Genomic DNA, 827 nt, shown 5'->3' with positions numbered 1-827 from the left:
GGTGGCCGCCCGTCCCCCCGCCCGCCACGTCTCGCAGTAGCTCTCGGGCAAGCGCCGGCCCTTGGCATCTGAGCCATGCCAAACGCTCTTCTGTGGCCTGAAAAGGAGAATGGTGAGGGGATGCCACTACCCCTTCGCCCCTGCTCCAGACGCCATCTCTTCTCTTTTCCCATCACTAGATCCTGCACTCACCATCCTGCATCCCGCAGGACATCCCTGCCATCGAAGGAGAGGATGCGTGCTCCAGCTCGCAGTGGGGCCCCGCTGCCCGTGAAAAGGGCTTCCCAGTTACTGAAGAGCACTTCGTCCTGGGTGGAAAAAGCAGGGGGGTGTCAGCCCTGCCTGGGCCCTGAGAGCAGCACAGGAGCTCCAGGCCCCAGCAGCCTCAGGGGAGGGGATGCTCCACGGTCACCCGGGCGGATGGATAGAGGCTTTGGGACACTCTGCATCCCTCAGAGCTGATGGGGTGCCAGGAAGAGGACGGAGACACGTACTTGGAGGTTGACGATGGGCACGGCTGTGCGGTCAGCTCTGCGCACGATGCTGTAGAGGTCCTGCAGCCGCGAGGAGAGGAAGGCGCGGAAGGTGCCAGCCAGACCAACCTGCCGGGCTTGCTGGAAGCACTGGAAATCAGCACCCCGGATGCCGCGCATGCCCCCGCTCAGCGGGGCATTGAGAGCCACCAGGTGAAGCTGCCAAGAGGGGACAACACAGGGCTTGAGCGATGCTGCTTTGGCCACCATCACCACCTCCCCTTGGCCAGCATGTGGCACTCACGGCAGGCTGGAAGTCCTGGTGCACGTGGGCAGCCAAGGGGGCTGGATCTG

General features: G+C 64.1%; 1 protein-coding gene across 1 annotated transcript in view; it reads right to left on the bottom strand.

The window, feature by feature from the left end:
- Nucleotides 1-827, bottom strand: part of COL18A1 (collagen, type XVIII, alpha 1) — a 10,645-nt gene that overhangs the window by 243 nt on the left and 9,575 nt on the right. The window contains 4 exon segments of the mRNA XM_010133077.1: nt 22-97; nt 193-308; nt 495-692; nt 778-827. The exon segment at nt 778-827 is cut by the window's right edge and continues 16 nt beyond it. Coding sequence (XP_010131379.1) covers nt 22-97; nt 193-308; nt 495-692; nt 778-827 — 440 coding nt within the window.

Source organism: Buceros rhinoceros, unplaced genomic scaffold (genome assembly GCF_000710305.1).
Source record: "Buceros rhinoceros silvestris isolate BGI_N320 unplaced genomic scaffold, ASM71030v1 scaffold33243, whole genome shotgun sequence".
Lineage (NCBI taxonomy): Eukaryota > Metazoa > Chordata > Aves > Bucerotiformes > Bucerotidae > Buceros > Buceros rhinoceros.
Note: the sequence above shows the minus strand (reverse complement) of the source record. Positions and strands in the feature narration are given on the sequence as shown.